Below are 20081 nucleotides of genomic sequence, written 5' to 3' on the forward strand. Positions count from 1 at the left end.
TCCACTTCTTAAGCAGATACTAAATTCAATATCGGAACTGCTGAAACACTTTCAAGACATTGTTGCCACTAAACTAATTCTAAATGAGAATTATCGATATTATTACAACAAACATAAATCATAGAGGTCATATATCACTTTCTCTTTTTACCATCATACTTAGCTAGACCTTTTCATCATCAAGAAGTGAACTTTTTCCTCGACATGACACCTTAAACTCTGGTAAACCAATCAAATTTAAGGGACTAACACAACTTTATAAGCATTTTCTTATTAAAATCTTCAATTTAGTTCACCCAAGTATACTCAATAGGACTTTTGTTACCTATAACCTTGTCATCCTAGTAGCAATCTACCTTTTGAATCTTCATATTAAATCGTCAGTCCTTATTCAGAACCCTCAAGATACATTTCATGACCTAATTATATTAGTATTGTACAAAAAAATTCACCGTTAAGATATTTCATAACAATAATGAAATTTAAATGCTTGTATTAATACAATAGTTGATTTCTCAAATGTGAATGAAACACTGAATCTCATTATTTCAACATCTTCTTTAACTAATAACTTCTTTAGGAGTTAGTATTCTTACTTGACAATTGACATACACTTTTCACATAACCCTAGTACTGCCACACCGATACCTCACTAGAACACATAATACCTATCGATAAGATCGTACCCAAATAGCCCACATGTTTCTACCCGTTAAATAATTGAAAAACATTATCAAATTTGATCTCTTTGTAGCCCAAACAATTTGCTTTACTTCTTAGATCAATTCAATAACAAAATAACACAGTTCCTAACTCTAACCAAGTAAGCATCGAGGACCCTCTCTAATATATCCCCACTCTATGATGTCATAGTAGTGATTTACTAATCGACACTCAACATGAGACTACCACCACATTTTGCAATCGAGAAAATATACTTATTTCAAAGGACATATTTTCTTATCTTGTTGCTATTTTGATTCCTAATACTCTAGTACTAACCATATTTGAAATAGAGTGAAGAAGTTCAGATATCAATTTATATCAACTAGGTACCAATTGGATTCAAGTAGTAGCACGAAAGAAAGAAAGAAATGAATTTTCCTAAAATACTATAGCTTCTCTAAGAAAAGTAAAGGCGTCCCGGTACTGTTCTGCAAGACTCTACTAGACTTGTCCTTCTGTGATGGGATCAGCGAACCTAATACTCTGATAAAAAGTTTTTCAGGACCTAAAATGATTCTTGAGTGGCACCCACACTTACCTCCTTAGGTGGTGAACCGACACATCTAAACCCCAACATATACCAATAGTTCAACTATAAATAATGCGGAAGATCCAAAAGGTACTAAGCAACCAATTTAATTAAGTTTCTAAAGTTTAATACTTATTATCCCAAAATTTAATAGTCATCACATCAAGGACATCTAATCTCGAATACTAAGTCTAACAATATCGAACACACTAAAATAAAAGAGTAAAATGGTATGTATTCAAAAGTATAGGACATCATGTCATGACCGAGAGAATCCAAAGCGAGCTTGAATGGATAACTCACCCTGGAACTTGATATGCGGGAGGCTGGCTAGAGCTTAAGGAAATCAGAAGTCATAGGTACACTCGCTGCATTTCATAAAAGGAAAACAAAGAAGAAAACAAGTAGGGCTCAGTACGAGGCAACATGTACAAAGTAAGTATCATCGATCAACCCATAATAGTAACTAATATACAAAGAATAGTACGATGAACTCAACTATTGCACTTAACATGTGATAAGCAACAACCAACATGAACAAGTGTCAATAACAATAAAGTAAGCACGTATTAAGTTAACGTTATCAAGATCACACATAAGGTCTCATGCCTCCAAACCAAACCATTTTGGGAGTTGAGTTCTTTGAGACTGAGTATCTTCCATTAATTCAAAATATTTTTCCTTTAATATTATTGTGTCGGAACGTGAAACTCCGATCCAAGAATACAATGTCGGAACGTGACACTCTGATCCAAGAATACCGTGTCGGAATGTGACACTTCTATCCAATAATACCATGTCGGAACGTGACACTCCGATCAATGAATATTATGTCGGAACGTGACACTCCGATCGAAGAATATTGTGTCAAAACGTGACACTCCGATCCTATAGTATCATTAGTTTATCAATTAGTGTCACCACTTTTTCATTCGTTAATAATATTTCATCTAGCCTTCTTTATTCAAGGCATTACTTTGATAGAGATGGTTTAAGATTATGCATTCCACGGTCTCGGAATTTCGGACCAATCACAAAACACACGACCAAGCCACACAATCACACAATCAAGTACATAGAAAATTTCACAATATCATCAAATGCATATCAATCACTATTAAAAGTTTACTATCAAATAGTATAAACCATAACCTACCTTCACCGAAGAACCGAAGTCAAGCAAGCTACTTCTCCAATATTTTTCTTTTCATCAACGCCTCCAAACTTCTACAATCTATCAAGTATGCATAATTTGTAAATTAATGAGAATATAAATATGCATGCTACTATATATCTAGCCTAGCCGTGAGGGTAAATCTTATTCCTCCATATAAATTAATTTTAATTTAATTCAACTAATTTGATAGACCTAATATTTAATTTCCTATCCCAATACATTAACTTTAAATCCGATAAGATACTAAATTACATACAGTCTCCAGGATTTTTACTTTTGTGCTAACTCTGTTCAATCTATTAGAACGTATATGATTGTAATAATTAAGTCAACCGCTAATCATTACTGATAATTTGTAATTAAGATGTTATACAACAATATCAAAAACTCATCTGAATGACCAAGAAAGTTTAAACCAAATTTTTATTAAAATCCACAAAAACAAAACAAAACTAAACTTATATTGGTTATTACCCCACCTTAACCGATTATTACCCCTAGAATTGTCCCCTAATCAGTGAATTAATATCCAAACCAAGGAATTGTCTTCTGGTTCCATTCATCCAACACAACAACGCGATAATGCTTCTATATTCGCTGTATGTCTATTCAATTATGAAGCTTCAATTGTTATATGAATACCTTAGTTTTATTTTTTAGTAATTATTAGATAATTATTAATATAAACCTTTCCCTCCACCAACCTCAAATCTAATAAACTAACAACACTTTTCGACATTAACTAGCGCCTCAAATTTACTTTATAAAATAATAATTTACTAATACATGACAACACTAATACATTTCCAATTGATCATAAGTTCTGGAAATAACCTCGAGTACAGATGACATTCAATTATTCAATGTCGTTATACTCCTCATCCCTTCCTTTCTATCTCCCTACAGATAATTTATTAACCTAATTATTTAAAATCAATTTATAAAAGTGTGAAAGTGAGTCACTATTAATTATAATATTATATTCTTTAACCACCAACTAAATAAGTTATTTAAACTACCCCATTGTTTCTATAATTGTAGTTATGAATGGTCCAAAATACCTATTTAAATTATATTGAACGAGTATATTATGAAATAAAAAGCTCTAATATTTAAAATGACTAAATGGGTCGTTACAATGTACTTGCTATATGTCACGACCCAAATCGAGCCGCGAGTGTCACCCACATTTATCGCACTATGTGAGCGAACCAACCAATCTAAACCCCAACAATTAAAACATAATAAATAGAGAACAATGCGGAAGACTTAAACTCATTAATGAAAATCAGTTAAATAACTTCAAGAAACTCAACAACTATTATTATCCCCAAAATCTAGAAGTCATCATCACAAGAACATCTATCCTCAAATTACTAATCTAAGAGTATCTAAGAAGCAAAAATGCATAAAAAGCTAGTCTATGCTGGAACTTCAAGGCATCAAGACACGATGAGGAAGATCCAGTCCAAGCTAGAAGCATTAGCTCACCCTCAAATCCGGAGTAATGAAGACTGGCTAGAGTTGCGGTTGAGTTGAAGATGACGGTATGTTTGCTGCACTCCACATATAACAAGGAAAGAAACATACAAGTAGGGGTCAGTACAAAACCCAAGTACAGAGTAGGTATCATCGGCCAACTCAAAATAGAAAACAATATATATCAAGTAATAATATAAAATAAACTACATTACTCAACATGTAGCAACAACAAGTACTATAACCGTTAATAGGTACCGCCAAGTTCACACATGAGGACTCAAGCCTCAATACCATAATCATTTGGGAATTAGGTTTATTAGATTGAGTATATTAACATCCTTCAATATTCATCACCTTTATTCTTGTGTCGGTACGTGAAACTCCGCTCCCTTACTACTATGTGTCGGAACGTGACACTCTGATCCCCTAGTTCTACGTGTCGGTTCGTGACACCCGATCCCCTAATTCTACGTGTCGGTTCGTAACACCCGATTCCCTAATTATACGTGTCGGTTCATGACACCCGATCCCCTAATTCTACGTGTCAGTTCATGACACCCGATCCCCTAATTCTACGTGTCGGTTCGTGACACCCGATCCCCTAATTCTACGTGTTAGTTCGTAACACCCGCTCCACTAATCTCATTCTATTAATTCATCAAGCCTTCTTTTATACCAAGGCATCTTCATTAACAAAGGGTTTTCGAGATTTAGGATTCAATATCCTCATCATGCTTATTTTATCACAATTATATAATCACATCATGCAAGCATACGATTAAGCATATAGAACGGTTTACAATACTACCCAATACATATCATTCACTATTAAGAGTTTACTATTAAATAGCATAAACCATAACCTACCTCCACCGAAGATTCGTGATCAAGCAAGCAATTTCCCCAATATCTTTGCTTTCCTCTTCGTTCCTCTCTCTCTCGATCGTTTCTCCCTCTCTTTCTTTTCTTTTCTTTTTCTTATTCAAACCATCTTTTTTTTTACCCTAATTAGCATATAATTAAGTATGAAAGATGATGAATTTAACCCATTAATTAATTCAAGGTTATCCCTGTTAACCCTCAAGTAGTTAAATTATTAACATTAACCCACTGAATTTATAATTATAGAAGGAGTAGTCCAAAACGTCCCTTAAGACATTTAAAGAAATCTGACCTGGCCTGGGATTAAGCAGCCTGTGACGGGTCGTTGTGCCCGCGACGGTCCGTCCTGATGAGTCGTTGTAAAGTTTAGAGACTGAAATTTACTGAAGGGCCTGTGACGGTCCGTCCTTCCATTCTGTCACAAAGTTCAGAGAGTCGATTTTAGTACCCAAATTTCAGAATTCTAAGTGTTTTGGAACGAGATCCCCTCGACGGTCCGTCGTGCCCATGACGGTCCGTCGTGGGATCCGTCGTCTCAGCTTGTTTTTCCTGAATAAAATCTGCTGCTCAAAACGACTAAACAGGTCGTTACAATAGATACCAATTTACCCATCGTTCGTCCCCGAACGATCACAAGAAGAAAAACAAGGGCGAAAAGGAGTACCTGAATCAGTAAACAGGTGTGGGTATCTTTCTCGCATATCAGCGTCCTTCTCCAACGTGGACTCTTCAACTGGTCGATTCTTCCATTGAACTTTGATGGATTCAATCTCCCTTGATCTCAACTTGCAAATTTCTCTATCTAGAATGGCAACAGGCTTCTCCTCATAAGTGAAATTCTCATCCAGAAGAACCGAATCCCAACGAATGATGTAGTTTCCATCCCCATGGTATCTTTTCAACATCGACACATTAAACCGAATGCACTCCTGACAGTCCAGGGGGCAAGGCTAATTCATAAGCCACCTCCCCTACTTGCTTAAGTACTTCAAATGGTCCAATATACCTTGGGCTTAGCTTACCTCTTTTTCCAAACCGCATCACCCCTTTCATGGGCGAAACCTTCAGCAAGACTTTCTCAGCCTCCATGAACTCCAAGTCTCTAACCTTCCGATCTGCATATTCTTTCAGTCTACTTTGAGACGCTAAAAGCTTTTCTTGAATGCGTTTCACTTTATCTAATGAATACCTCAAAAGATCAGTACCCCAAGGTCTAACCTCAAATGCATCAAACCAACCAATGGGAGACCTACATGTCCTCCCATAGTATGCTTCGAAAGGAGCCATATGAATACTTGAGTGATAGCTATTATTGTATGAAAATTCCGCTAAGGGTAAGAAGTTATCCCAATAACCCCCAAATTCTATCACACATGCACGAAGCATATCTTCCAACACCTGAATTTTTTGCTCAGACTGATCATCGGTCTAAGGGTGAAATGCAGTACTAAGGTCCAACCTAGTACCTAATTCAGCATGCAATGTTCTCCAATACATAGAAGTAAAATGCGTACCTCTATCTAATATGATGGAGAGTGGAACTCGCAATCGAACGATTTCTGAGATATAGATTTTGGCTAACTTCTCTTCATTGTAGGTCACTTTCACTTGAATGAAGTGAGCAGACTTAGTTAACCTATAAACGATTACCCAAATGGAGTCATACTTACTCATTGTCTTTGGAAGACCAACCACGAAGTCCATTGCAATCCTTTCCCACTTCCATTCAGGAATGGGCATTCTCTGAAGTGTTCCTCCGGGCCTCTAGTGTTCATATTTTACTTGCTGACAATTTGGACATTTGGCAACAAACTGCACAATGTCACGCTTCATCCTACTCCACCAAAAATGTTGCTTTAGGTCACGATACATCTTGGTTGCACCAGGATGTATAGAATATCCAGATCTATGAGCCTCTGTAAGAATAGTGTGGATCAAATCATCTACACAAGGCACACATACTCTTCCCTTAATTCTCAAAACACCTTTCTCATCCATTATTGCTTCTTTAGCCTATCCTTGCAACACCATATCCCAAATTCAGCTTAGTTTCTCATCATCAAACTGTTTTCCCTTGATCTTGTCAAGAAAAGAATACCTCGCCTCCACACCTGCCAAAAATCCTACCTTCTCATTTACTTCTAACCTCATAAAGTTGTTAGCCAGAGTCTGAACCACTCTAGCCAATGGGCGCCTAGAAACTTGTAAGTGGGCTAAACTACCCATGCTCCCTGCTTTTCTACTTAAGGCGTCTGCCACAACATTAGCCTTTCCTGGGTGATACAAGATGGTAACAACATAATCCTTCAGTAGTTCCATCCATCTCCTCTGTCTCAAATTCAAATCCCTCTGAGTAAAGACATACTGTAGGCTACGATAATCCGTGTAGACTTCACACTTAACTCCATATAAATAGTGCCTCCATTGCTTTAATGCAAACACTACCGCAGCCAACTCCAAATCATGGGTCGGATAATTACGTTCGTGCACCTTTAATTGCCTCGAAGCATAAGCAATTACATTATTCTCTTGCATTAGCACTACACCCAAACCCGAATAGGATGCATCACAATAGACAATGAAATTCTTACCTTCCACTGGCAGAGTAAAGATTGGTGCAGTAGTCAACAAGGTCTTGAGTTTCTGAAATCTTTCCTCACATTCGTCCGACCATACAAGTGGAACATTGTTCTTCGTAAAGTTCGTCAATTGGGAAGTAATGGAAGAGAATCCCTTGACAAATCGACGGTAATAGCTAGCTAAACCAACGAAGCTCCATATTAAAATAATTCAAATGACATGTTCACACAAATAATGAGGATATGACCATTTTCATAACACTGCGCAATTCACAACAACATCAACAATAATTCAACAAAATTATCAAACCGTTCTTTATTATCAACACATCACACACAAGAAATCATTCACATTGTCGTTTATTACCCTATGTTTTCATCATTAGAAATATTCAATGTGGACAAGTCAACCCATCACCAAGTCCCATTACTCTCACACATCTATCACAAGGAAATACACCCATTTCATACACTTAACAAGAGTTTGGAAATCCACTTGCCTGAACCAATCGAGCAATTACTCCAGAATTAAGCCTTCCTCTTTTGGTTGACTCCCTAATCAATATAATCTAGTCAAATAGATAATCACCGTAAGATTTCAAGACTAACAACACTCATATTTCTATATGTCTAGTCTAGACAAAAAAAAATCACTCAAATATATATTGAAGTTCCTAATCTTGATGTTAATTAATATATCAACATTTTCAACTTCTCCATGTTTTAAGCCTAGGGTTAAGTCATAATTTCCTTAAATACTACATCCCCAATAGCTTACATAAAAAATAATACACACAATAATTAATTAGATAAATCCGTATGAAAAATTACCTTTAGTATACGATAAACAAATGTAAAAAAAAATAAAATTAATGCCACTGGCTATGAAACCAGTGGCGACAACTATTGATCCCAAAATAATTATTATAATTACTTAATGCAATTGTTGCTCTTTAAAACATTCAAATTATTATTTTATTATTATCCAATTTAAAATTTCTCCAAATCTTTATAACCCACCAACTCTAATAAGCACAAGAATCAATTATCCCATTTATACTATAAACACGAAACACAAGCAAACATAGCCACAATAATGTTTTCGTAAAAAAAATTATCTAACTTCAATTCCTCTTAATAACAATATAAAATATCCTACTGCTTATTAATACGTAGCAAATATTTCAATACCAAAACTAGGAAGAGAATCATACCATAAATTTTGGGAAACTCAAGAAAACTTCTATTCGTAGCAAGTGTTCCGCATAACGCTTTGCGGTAAGACAAAATATATGTTAACCCTATTTATCTTCTATTTTTTTTAATATATATATATATATATATATATATATATATATATATATATATACATGGTCAAGTTATATAGGGTATTAATTAATTTATAAACTTGATTAGTTAATCACCAACTACACTATGTTTACATATTATTTATTCATTTATTATTTTTCTATTCTTTTCTTTTTCTTTTTCTTTTCATTATTATTAGTAACAAAATAATCCTTTGTCACTTATCCTTATAAGTCATATATATATATATATATATATATAGTTATTAATATTTATAAAATGACTAAGAGGATCATTACAATATCCACCACTAAAAATCATGTTCGTCCTCGAACATAAGGAAAAAGAAGAAGAATAACCGACGTTACTAAATGTCTAAGTTATGAACTACCGATTAGTTTTCATCTCTCTTAGTGAGCTCCGCCTTAAGATCATTTCATCACGATCCACTACTAATAATTTGAACTTACACATCAAACTTTTGAAGACCATAAATCAAGAATGATTATCAAGCCATGAACTAACTCATGAACCCATCGAAACTCAAACCTAATGTACCTTAACATAATCATCACGACGAATCTTTTATCACATCACCAAGATAAACTTCTGAATCAATACTGGCTACAACCAGAAGTAATCTTGAATCAACCACCACACACCCATAATGAACCATCAGAATATTATCAATATTTTCTTTTCACAACATTATATTTCCACAAACTTAAGTTATAAAAATTTTATCTTTAGACATTAAATTCTCATCAAGGGTGAATTCCAACTTATCTAACCAAAATAAGAAAGTGATCATGTAAACACCCAACAAGAGATGCACTTCAAAATGTAGAACCTCTATTAATCTTTTTAGACAATTGTAACTCTTCATAGATCTTATATTATTTTTCATATGCAAGGTTGTGCGTGTAAACTACTGGTTTACTTCAATTATCCCAAGAAAATACCACATATGTCATATCTAACGTAATTACATCTATCTAAGCTTCTTATCCTACCAAAATGACGACACAGGATCGGTACACCCGATCCACCACTAATAATGCACCTATAGAAGTGAAAATATGTATGACATAGACAACTAATCACACTCCAAATCATATCTATCATGATGTAGATGGATGGTCACATAAAAATATACAAAACCAAAGTCGAATAACACTAGATAGTTCTTCCATAGTGCCATATCAAACTTTTTCATTCATATGACTCCCTTTCTTTGATTTTTAGTCACCCACAATCAACCAGTCTAGTACTCATTATAATATAACAAATACTTGATTCATCAAATTCAACAAACTTCTCACAATACTCCAATAATTCGATATACTATAAGATCATAAGCTTTAGTTATTATAAAAGAGCTATGCAACAATCGTAACTTCTTGTATCATCCCATCAAGTGTTTCAAACGCATAAAATACTCATTAAACATGTAGAACTGTAGATCCACTCTGTCGAATATCTATAAGTTATCTATCCTATATGATCAATATAGCTAGACATAAAAGCCTTTATTTGTCACCTAATTAAAACTCAATCTTTAAACAAATTCAATGATAATCCCCTAGCAAGTTAGTATCGAACTAATTCACATTTCACATTCATATCTTAATTCTAACATTCATAACTATATTCAAAGCAAAAAAATTGATAAAATCTTCAATGAAAAATCAATGACTTATACTATAGGTCTTATTTCTTGACTTTTCTCATATTTTTCACATGACATAAATTCCTAATATATAGAATTCATTAATATGCCAGACTCTTGTTCCTTTTGTTGACTTAGTTACCAATCTTATCCTTTGAACAACAACTCAATGTATTTTTACATTACCCTCCAAACCAAAGCATTACATGAAACCCCTCCTTAGGTATAACAATAAAAGTAACAAAATTACTACTCGATTTATTTGTAAGTCCTTCCAAATACTTCATACTAAATGCTATCGATCATTTCTTACCTTACCAATTCATACCTTTACAAAACACACTACAACAAACCTAAACTAACCATGAAAATATTGAATTTATAATCCAACTTTGTAACCCAACTTTTTTATCTATAAACATTAGATCATACCTTGAAAGTTTTTTTTTCATGAATTAATGTATCTTAATTTATCATTGATTGCCTCTCAATCGACCTTATCATATCTTTTGCTAAAATATTTAGTCGTACTCACTACCAAACTCAAAACCATAAAAAATACTTATATGCATACTCGAATTGGATAATTAACACGACTTTTTCAAATTTTACCCAATAGTTTTTACCCAATATGATGAACCCATAAAACTATAACAATAATCTGAGCAAAATAGATGAAACTACATGTCTCTTAATTCAATTATCCACCATTTCTAAAGATACTACTTTGGCCTTATTTCAATAAATATCCTTGTTCTCGATCACTTTTTTTTTCTAAACACCAAACTATACTACACTATTTTTTTTCTTTATGACTCTAGCTCTTGTCATAATAACTACGTAAACCTTTTTATCAATATGAAACCTTAAATTCAGTTATACCAACCAAAATGAAAGGACTAACTCAATCTTATATACATTTTATTACTAAAATCTTCAATTACCTTCACACAAGCATACTCTTTGAGACTTCCTTTACCCATAAACTATTCATTCTGGTATCTATCCATTTCCTTGGACCTTAAAGATGAAATCATTGGTCCTCATTTAGAAAATTTAGGATACACTTTCTCAATTTAACGCATTAATATCGTATCAACATATTAATTTCCATTTACAACTAATACCATATTGTGAAGTTTGTTAAATCCACCACTAGAACACATCATGCCTATCGAGAAGATTATACCCAAATAGCCCACACATTTCTACCCATTTATTAACTATATATAATACGCTACCAAATTTGTTCGGGTTTTCGTCTAATGTGATGTGCATTCCTTTATAGATCATGTCCATAGCAAGAGTAGCAAAAAAACATAACTTTAACCAAGTAAGAATTGGTACCATTGTAATAGTCATTTCATAACCAACTTTGGTATACACTCAATCTACAAAACCACAAAAGAGGATCTGACCTGAATCGGTGTAAACAACATTCTTATCATTCGCTAAACAACTCATACATATTATGACAATTTATCTTACTATGTTTTCTCAAGTTGCATTGGACATTATCTTGCCAGCAATTTAATTGGTTCACTTTCAATTATCGAACAACACATCATTTTCATAAGTATATCACTCCAACCCTCGTACCAAATCTATCATTCAATCCATACGCAACACAAACTATAGACATATGGAACTACGCATGAGTAATCACAAAATGAGAGGGAATGGAATGAAGTAATAAGAAAAAAAATCAGACCAAGTACGCATGATAGAAATTAAAGAAGTGAAGATTTTTCCTAAAAGTCACTATAGCCTCTCAAAGATAATTACATACGTCTCCGTACTGATCCACGAGACTCTACATAGAGTCTACTTGTACAGACGTGAGACCTATGAACCTGGGGCTCTGATACTATTTTTTCACGACCCAAAAATAGACGTGATGACACTCGCATTATCCCACCAAAACAAGTTAGCATAAAACTCAACCATTACAATAAAGTGTGGAAATAAAATATAAGAAATTTAATAAAACCCCCAAAACCTAGTAGTCACGTGTACAAGACTCTAAAGTATTACAATTGATTCAAAAGAAAAACTCAAGTCTCAAATGAACTTCTTTCTAGAATAGAACAAGATCATATTTATGGAGAAGAATGTATACTGAGATAGAAACAACTACCTCACAAATCTCCAAGAAGCCTCATAAAAGAAGAGAATGACAAGTACAACAAAAATTGAGGCTCATAACCTAGATAAATTTGTACAAGAAAGGGGTGAGTACCAAACCACACGGTACTCAACAAGTAAACCTCTAAACACAAGCTAAGGGGATAAAATACGGGTACACCTACCACCCCAACCGAACTTCCACAACTACAACCTGCATAAACATTAGCCTAACCTAACAGCTCACAGTTTACATAGAAAGTAACTCAACAAAAACATTTAGACAAGTTACATATCCTCCACAACAATACTTTAACAAATTACATATCCTCCACAACAACACTTAAACTATAACGACCTGTTAGTCATTTTGAGCAGTAGAGTTTATTTCTAGTAATAAATGTCTGAGTCGACAGATCCCACGACGGACCATTATGGGCACGACGGACCGTCACAGGCCCTTAGTTAAAAGATAGTCTCTGAACTTTGTGACGGAATCGGCAGGACGGACCGTCGTAGGCACGACGCAGCCCGTCACAGACTGCGTAACCCTGACTAGGTTGGATTTCTGTTACAAGTTTTAAGGGGAGTTTTGGACTATTCCAGCTTATAATTATAAAGTTATTGGTTGAATGTTAATAATTCTATTACTTGGGGGTTAAAGGAGATAACCTTGAATTAATTAGTGGGTCACTTTGGTCATATTTTATACTTAATTATATGGTAATTAGGGTAAAAGAAAAAGAGATTGAATAGGGAAAAATTAGAAAAAGAGAAATAGAGGGACAAACGAACGAGAGATGGAGAAACAAAGAAGAAACAAAAGCATTGGAAAAGTAGATTTCTTGACTTCAATTCTTCGGTGGAGGTAGGTTATGGTTTATGCTATTCAGTAGTAAACTCTTAATAGCGAATGATATGTATTGGGTATTATTGTAAACCCTTCTATATGCTTAATTGTGTGCTTGCATGATGTGATTATATGTAATTGTGATAAAATAAGCATGATGAGGGTGTTGAATCTTAAACCTTAAAACCACTTTGTTAATTATTATGCCTTGGTATAGAAGAAGGTTTGGTGAACTAAAAGAATGAGATTAGTGGATCGGGTGTAACGTTCCGACAGTAGGATAGTATTAATGGATCGGGTGTGACGTTCCGGCATCAGGATAGTATTAATGGATCGGGTGTCACGTTCCGGCACAAGGATAGTATTAATGGATCGGGTGTCACGTTCCGGCACCAAGATAGTATTAATTGATCGGGTGTCACATTCCGGCACTAGGATAGTATTAATGGATCGGGTGTCACGTTCCGACACAAGTATAGTATTAATGGATCGGGTGTCACGTTCCGACACCAGGATAGTATTAATGGATCGGAGTGTCACATTCCGACACCAGGATAGTAAAGAGAATGAATCTTGAAATATGTTAATATACTCAAATTAATGAACCTATTTCCCAAATGAGTATGGTATGAAGGCTTGAGTCCTCATGGGTGCACTTGGCGTTATTATCAATGATTCTTCTACTTGTTGCTGCTACCTGTTGAGTATTGTAGTTGATTTCCTGATACTATTTGATATATATTGCTTTCTATTTTGAGTTGGCCGATGATATATACTCAGTACTCGTGTTTTGTACTGACCCCTACTTGTATGTTTTCTCTTTGATATTTGTGGAGTACAGTAAACGTACCGTCGTCTTCAACTCAACCGCAACTCTAGCCAGTCTTCATCACGTATGATTTCAGGGTGAGCTATTGTTTCTAGCTTGGACTGGATCTTCTTCTTCACGTCTTGATGCCTTGATGTTCTAGCATGGACTAGCTGTGTAGTTATTTTAGCTTTTTAGATACTCTTACATTTAGTAACTTAAGGATAGAATGTTCTTGTGGTGATGACTTTCAGATTTTGGGGATAATGATAAGTTTTGAGTTTTAGAAGTTATTTATTGGTTATATTATTGAGTTTTAAGTCTTCCGCATTTTATTCTGTTTATTATGTTTGAAACGTTGGGGTTTAGATTGGTTGGTTCGCTAACATAGGAGGGTAAGTGTGGGTGCAACTTACGGCTCATTTTGGGTCGTGACAAACTTCGTATCAGAGCATTAGGTTGGTTGGTCTCATCACACAAGAACAAGACTAGTAGAGTCTTGAGAAACGGTAGGGGGACGCCATTACTTTTCTTTGAGAGGCTACAAGACATTAGCAAAATTCCATTCTTTCTTTCTTTCGTGCTATTACTTGGGTTCAATTGGTATCTAGGTGATACAAATTTGTATCTGACCATCTTCACTCTATTTCGCAGACGGTTAGAACAAGAGCTACAACCACGCCTACACCAGCACCGGCAAGACAAGAGGCGTCTGAGCCAGCCACTGAGACTATTGCTCGAAGAGGAGCAGTGGTAAGAGGCCGTGGTAGAGGTCGCGGGAGGAAGTCCTCTAGAGGAAGAGGACAAGCACCTGGCCCATCTAGTACAATGGTGGTGACTCCTCCACCGACTGAGGAAGTAGTAAGAGAGGGGGAGGAAGGGGAGAATGAGCAAGTGCAGAATGAGGAATTACCACCCCAACCTACCCTAGAGATGATTAATCAGGTTCTTGCTTACCTTAGTTGGTTATCTGATCAGGGCCAGAGACCTCCAGTGTTTTCTGCACCAGCACCTCAGGTTCCAAGAGTACAACATGCAGCTGCTGTGGCTCCCCGCATGGATGCCTCATTGGAAATAGGCACGTTTCCTCGGCTAACTACAGGGCCTATAATGACAAGTGATCAGCATGAACTCATCAGTAAGTTCTTGAAATTGAAACCTCCAGTCTTCAAGGGTGCTGAATCTGAGGATGCCTATGATATTTTGGTTGATTGTCATGAGCTACTATACAAGATGGGTATAGTAGAACAATTTGGCGTCGAGTTTGTGACCTATCAATTTAAAGGGAATGCCAAAATGTGGTGGCGATCGAATGTTGAATGTCAACCAGCACAAGCACCACCTATGACTTGGGCATCATTCTCTAGCTTGTTTATGGTGAAGTATATACCCCGGACTTTGAGGGATAGGAGGAGAGATATGTTCCTCAGCCTAGAGCAAGGCTTGATGTCGGTTACTACGCATGAGGCTAAATTTCATGAAAGGGTTGAGGTCATATTTACGAATTTCAGCCTTACAGGTAGCTGCTGCGGCAAAATCCTTTCAGGAAGTGTTAGATTTCGTATTAGAAATGAAGGGAGTGAAGCCAGACAACTTCACCTTGGCATCGACATCTAAGAGGTTTCGTAAAGGAGGTGAGTTTATTGGTTCTTACTCTAGAGGGCAGAGTTCATGAGAGTATCCAGCCTGTCCTATTCATTCTTCACTACAGACTATAGCTGGGGGTCCACCGCAGACCGGTCAACACTTCTCTGAGTTTGGAGGTTATCCCAGACTCCGTCGTTCTTACAGAGACCTATGCTTGAACCCAGAGAGTTTTATGGATGTGGGGAAATTGGACATATTAAGAGATATTGTCTAAAGCAGAGTTACAGACCCCCAATAGTCAGAAGTAGAGTTGGTCATGGAAGAGGCCGTTATTTGGGAGGACGTGGTGGCCGAGGTAATGGTGGTCATCAAAATGGCCGGGGTGACGGGCAAACTGGAACTACTGCAGCCCAACATGGTAGGGGCAACAGACAGACTGGTGATAGGGCCTATTGTTATGCTTTCCCTAGGAGATCTTAAGAGGAGACATCTGATGCTGTCATCACAGGTAATCTTTTGGTTTGTGATTGCATTGCTTTTGTATTATTTGATACTAGATCCATTTTTTCATATGTATCTTCCTCATTTGCTACTGGTCTTATATTACATTATGAATTGCTTGACATGCGAATTCGTGTTTCTACTTCGGTGGGTGAGTCTTTGATAGTTAAAAAAGTTGTATAGGTCTTGTCCTGTGACTTTTATGGAGAGAAATACTCATGTAGACTTGGTTATCTTAGAAATGGTTGACTTCGATGTAATTCTGAGTATGACTTGGCTTTCTCCAAACATCGCAATCTTAGATTGCAATGCCAAAACTTTGACATTGGCCAAGCCTGAGACAGATCCGTTAGAGTTGGAAGGTGACTACACTTCCACTCCAGTTCGTATCATCTCCTTCATTCGTGCTAAGAGAATTGTTAGAAAGGGTTGCTTAGCTTTTTTGGCTCACCTCAAGGATGATACTACCCAAGTACCATCAATTGAGTTGGTTTCAATAGTCTGTGAGTTTCAGGATGTGTTTCTTGCGGACCTTCCTGGTATGCCACCGGATAGGGATATCGACTTTTTCATTGATGTGGAGCCGGGTACTCGTCCCATTTCCATACCCCCTTATACGATGCCTCCCGCTGAGTTAAGAGAGTTAAAGGACCAACTTCAAGAGTTGTTAAGCAAAGACTTTATTAGGTCAAGTGCATCCATTTGGGGTGCTCCTGTTTTGTATGTGAAGAAGAAGGATGGGAGTTTTCGGATGTGCATTGACTACAGACAACTGAATAAGGTAACTGTTAAGAACAAGTATCCTCCTCCTCGCATCGATGATTTGTTCGATCAGTTACAAAGTGCTTGTACCTTCTCAAATATTGATTTGAGATCTGGTTACCATTAATTGAAAATACGGGCAATGGATGTGCCCAAGACTGCTTTTTGGACCAGATATGGGCATTATGAGTTCTCAGTAATGTCTTTTGGGCTTACGAATGCCCCTGCTGCTTTCATGAGCTTGATGAACGGGATTTTTAAGCGATATCTGGATCTCTTCGTCATTGTATTAATTTATGACATACTGGTATACTCGAAGAGCAAGAAAGAACAGGAGGAGCACTTGAGAATGGTATTGGAAATGTTGAGGGAGAAAAAGCTTTATGCCAAATTCTCTAAGTGTGAGTTTTGGCTAGATTCAGTGTCCTTCTTAGGGCACGTAGTTTCTAAGGACGGAGTGATGGTGGATCCTTCGAAGATTGAAGCAGTGAAGAATTGGGTAACACCTACTAATGTTACAGAGGTAAGGAGCTTCGTTGGTTTAGCTAGCTATTACCGTCGATTTTTCAAGGGATTTTCTTCCATTGCTTCCCAATTGACAGACATGGCTAAGTAGAGTGTCCCATTTGTATGGTCGGACGAATGTGAAGAAAGCTTTCAGAAACTCAAGACTTTGTTAACTACTGCACCAATTCTCACCTTGCCAGTGGAAGGAAAGAACTTCGTTGTTTATTGTGATGCATCCTATTGTAGTTTGGGTAAAGTGCTAATGCAAGAGAAGAGTGTAATTTCTTATGCTTCGAGACAATTAAACATGCATAAACGTAATTATCCTATCCATGATTTGGAGTTGGCTGCGGTAGTATTTGTATTAAAGAAATGGAGACATTATCTATATGGGGTGAAGTGTGAAGTCTGTACAGATCATCATAGTTTACAGTATGTCTTTACTCAGAAAGATTTGAACTTTAGACAGAGAAGATGGATAAAACTATTGAAGGACTACGATATCACTATCTTGTATCATTCGAGAAAAGCTAATGCGGTAGCAGATGCTTTAAGTAGAAAGGCAGGGAGCATGGGAAGCCTAGCCCACTTGTCGGTTTCTAGACGCCCATTGGCTAGAGAGGTTCAGACCTTGGCTAATGACCTTATGAGGCTAGAAGTAAATGAGAAGGGTGGGTTTTTGTCCTGTGTGGAGGCAAGATCTTCCTTTCTTGACAAGATTAAGGGAAAATAGTTTAACGATGACAAACTGATCTGGATCCGAGATAAGGTGTTGCGAGGAGAGGCTAAAGAAGCAAAAATCAATGAGGAAGGTGTTTTGAGAATCAACGGAACAGTATGTATACCCCGCATCGATGACTTGATTCACACTATTTTTACTGTGGCTCATAGTTTAAGGTATTCTATACATCCTGGTGCAACCAAGATGTATCGTGACCTAAAGAAAAATTTTTGGTGGAGTAGGATGAAGCGTGATATTGTTGATTTTGTTGTTCAATGCCCAAATTGTCAGCAACTAAAGTATGAACACCAGAGGCCTGGAGGGAAACTTCAGAAAATGCCCATTCCTGAATGGAAGTGGGAGAGAATTGCAATGGATTTCGTGGTTGGTATTCCAAAGACGATGGATAAGTAAGACTTTATTTGGGTGATTGTTGACAGATTAACTAAGTCTGCTCATTTTATTCCGGTCAAGGTGACTTATAATGCAGAGAAGTTAAACAAAATTTATATTTCAGAAATTGTTCGATTGCATGGAGTTCCACTCTTCATCATATCAGATAGAGGTACGCAGTTTAATTCTATGTTTTGGAAAACATTGCATGCTGAATTGGGTACTAGATTGGATCTTAGTACTGTATTCCACCCTCAAAATGATGGTCAGTCTGAGCGAATGATTCAGGTTTTGAAGGATATGCTTCGTGCATGTGTGATAGAGTTTGGTGGTCATTGGGATAACTTCTTACCCTTAACAGACTTATCATACAACAATAGCTATCACTCAAGTATTGATATGGCCCCATTTTAGGAAATGTATGGGAGAAGATGTAGGTTTCCCATTGGGTGGTTTGATGCATTTAAGGTTAGACCTTGGGGTACTGATCTTCTGAGGGAATCGTTACATAAAGTGAAATGCATACAACAAAAGCTTTTAGCGGCTCAAAGTAGGCTGAAGGAATATGCAGATCGAAATGTTAGAGACATGGAGTTTATGGAGGGCGAGCAAGTTTTGCTGAAGGTTTTACACATGAAAGGGGTGATGCTGTTTCGTAAGAGAGGTAAGCTTAGTCCGAGGTACATAGGTCCATTTGAAGTTCTGAAGCGCGTGGAGGAGGTAGCTTATGAATTAGACTTGCCGCCAGCACTTTCAGGGGTGCACCCGGTATTTCATGTGTCTACGCTGAAAAGATACCATGGTGATGGGAACTACATCATTCGTTGGTATTCAGTCCTTCTTGATGAGAATTTGTCTTATGAGGAGTAGCCTGTTGCTATTTTAGATACAGAAGTCCGCAAGCTAAGGTCAAGGGAGATTGCATTCATCAATGTTCAATAGAAGAATCGACCCGTTGATGATTCCACTTGGGAGAAGGAGGCCGATATGCAAGAAAGATATCCACACCTGTTTACAGATTCAGGTACTCCTTTTCGCCCTTGTTTTTCTTCTTGTGATCTTTCGGGGACGAACGATGGGTAAATTGGTATCTATTGTAACGACCTTTTAGTCGTTTTGAGCAGAAGAGTTTATTTCTGGTAATATTTGTCCGAGTCGACGGATCCCACGACGTACCGTCATGGGCACGACGGACCGTCGAGGGTGTCTCGTTCCAAAACACTTAGAATTCTGAAAAATTGGGTACTGAGAACAACTCTCTGAACTTCGCGACGACATGGCAGGACGGACCGTCGTGGGCATGACAGACCGTCAGAGGCCCTTAGTGAAAAGTTAGTCCTTGAACTTTGTGAAGGAAGCATCATGATGGAACGCCGCAGGCACAACGGCCCGTCACAGACTGCATAATCCCGACGTGGTCGGATTTCTGTTAAAAGTTTAAGGGGCGTTTTGGACTATTCCTGCTTATAGTAATAA

General features: G+C 36.8%; 1 protein-coding gene across 1 annotated transcript; it reads right to left on the reverse strand.

Annotated features, from left to right (window-relative positions):
• Positions 1 to 163: 163 nt before the first annotated feature.
• On the reverse strand, positions 164 to 6083 carry LOC138337919 (uncharacterized). Its single transcript, XM_069288358.1, has 3 exons — positions 5859 to 6083; positions 5461 to 5725; positions 164 to 219 (listed from the first exon to the last, which is right to left on the reverse strand). Exons 1-3 carry the CDS (start codon positions 6081 to 6083, stop codon positions 164 to 166), a joined length of 546 nt encoding a protein of 181 aa, XP_069144459.1.
• Between the last annotated feature and the right edge of the window lie 13998 nt (positions 6084 to 20081).

This window comes from Solanum lycopersicum, chromosome 8, assembly GCF_036512215.1.
Source record: "Solanum lycopersicum chromosome 8, SLM_r2.1".
Taxonomy (NCBI): Eukaryota; Viridiplantae; Streptophyta; class Magnoliopsida; order Solanales; family Solanaceae; genus Solanum; species Solanum lycopersicum.

Bases quoted from the DNA above. Each gene is read 5' to 3' on its own strand.
- LOC138337919 (XM_069288358.1), bottom strand. From the start codon at position 6,083: ATGGCTCCTTTCGAAGCATACTATGGGAGGACATGTAGGTCTCCCATT. The intron at 5,726-5,858 runs GTTTCGCCCATG...CTGGACTGTCAG, and splicing joins CTGAGAAAGTCTTGCTGAAG to GAGTGCATTCGGTTTAATGT. The intron at 220-5,460 runs GTACTCCTTTTC...TTGGTTTACCAG, and splicing joins ACACCTGTTTACTGATTCAG to AGTTTAAGGTGTCATGTCGA.